This window comes from Crocodylus porosus, unplaced genomic scaffold (assembly GCF_001723895.1).
Source record: "Crocodylus porosus isolate Cpor-Errol unplaced genomic scaffold, CroPor_comp1, whole genome shotgun sequence".
Lineage (NCBI taxonomy): Eukaryota > Metazoa > Chordata > Crocodylia > Crocodylidae > Crocodylus > Crocodylus porosus.
The window spans coordinates 6800166-6801466 of record NW_017728914.1 but is presented as its reverse complement, the minus strand read 5'-3'; the positions used below and the strand labels follow the sequence as shown (position 1 = coordinate 6801466).

General features: G+C 70.1%; 1 protein-coding gene across 1 annotated transcript in view; it reads left to right on the top strand.

Moving 5' to 3' along the window:
* Positions 1-717, top strand: part of TLX3 (T-cell leukemia homeobox 3) — a 2192-nt gene extending 1475 nt beyond the window's left edge. Inside the window, exon 2 of the mRNA XM_019534714.1 lies at positions 8-717. Coding sequence (XP_019390259.1) covers positions 8-246 — 239 coding nt within the window. The 3' untranslated portion in view covers positions 247-717. The remainder of the gene's footprint in view (positions 1-7) is intronic.
* The last annotated feature ends 584 nt before the right edge of the window (positions 718-1301 follow it).

Genomic DNA, 1301 nt, shown 5'->3' with positions numbered 1-1301 from the left:
GCGGGAGCCGGGCTGACCCTGCCGTGTGTGTTTAGGAGGCAGACGGCGGAGGAGCGGGAAGCGGAGCGGCAGCAGGCGAGCCGGCTCATGCTGCAGCTCCAGCACGACGCCTTCCAGAAGTCCCTGAACGAGTCCATCCAGCCCGACCCGCTCTGCCTGCACAACTCCTCGCTCTTTGCGCTCCAGAACCTGCAGCCCTGGGAAGAGGACAGCGCCAAGATCCCGCCCGTCACCTCCTTAGTGTAAGGACCTCGTGGGGGCGGCGGGACGCGCAGAGCCGCCCCCACTTCTCCCTGCATGACCTTGAGCCCACGAGCGGGGCCCGGCCGGCTCCCGCGGCGGGACTGCCCCCTGCTCCCGGCCCGGGGGGGTCCCTGCCGCCCGCTCCGGGTCGGCTGCAGCCAGACGGGCACCGGGAAGACGAGCGGGGCTGGCGCGCTCCCCTCCGCCGCTGCAGCCCTGGACCTGTCGGGGACGGCCTCGGAGCAGGGGCTCCCCGGAGGCAGCACGAGCTGAGCGAGAGAGATCGCCGCTGTCCCCGCGCTCGGCAGCCCCCGGGGCACGGACGTGAGCTGGCGGCCCCGCGGCGGGCGCCCGGACGCGCAGCGCGGGCACCAACTCGGCGGAGGCGCCTGGCTCCTGCTCCTCGGGCGGAGGCAGGCAGGACCTCGCCTCTGCTGGCCAGACAGGGTTTCTTTCCCCCGGACGGGCCGGGGGGAAAAACGAAGGGACGGACATTGCCAGGTGCCTGCCTAAAGTCGCCGCGTTCATTTCCCGAGGTTTCCACTCGGGCGACGGCTCCTCCTTGCTCTGTAGCCGCGGGCGGGCCCACCGCCGCGCTCACTCCACGCGTGGAGCCGCGCCCGCGCCCCGCCCCGCCGCGAGAGGGAAATATAAGCCGCTTTTTGTAAGAAGTGTTAATACTTTAATTTATTTATGCACCGAGAAGGGGCCCTGCTCACGCGGAGCGACGCCCGGCTCGGGTCCCGCGTGTCGGGATGTTCATGCTGGCTCCGGGGAGGCTGCTTCCCCGCGTGTTAGGAGCTGCCGAGAAAGCAAGGAGCCCACTTAGCAGGGAGCCAAACGGAAGCGGCGACGCATTAGCTTAGGAAGGCCCCGCGGGACCCGGGGCTCCGCTCGCGGGGCCTGCCCCGGCCGCGCCTTCGCCACCGGCTCCAGAGAAAGCGCCTTACGTTCCGCAGCGCCGGGACCGTGTCGGACACTTTGTACCTGCCCAGACCTGTAAATAAAGCTTTTCTGTAAGAACGGCCCCGGCCCCGCGTCTGCTTCCCGCTCGGGGC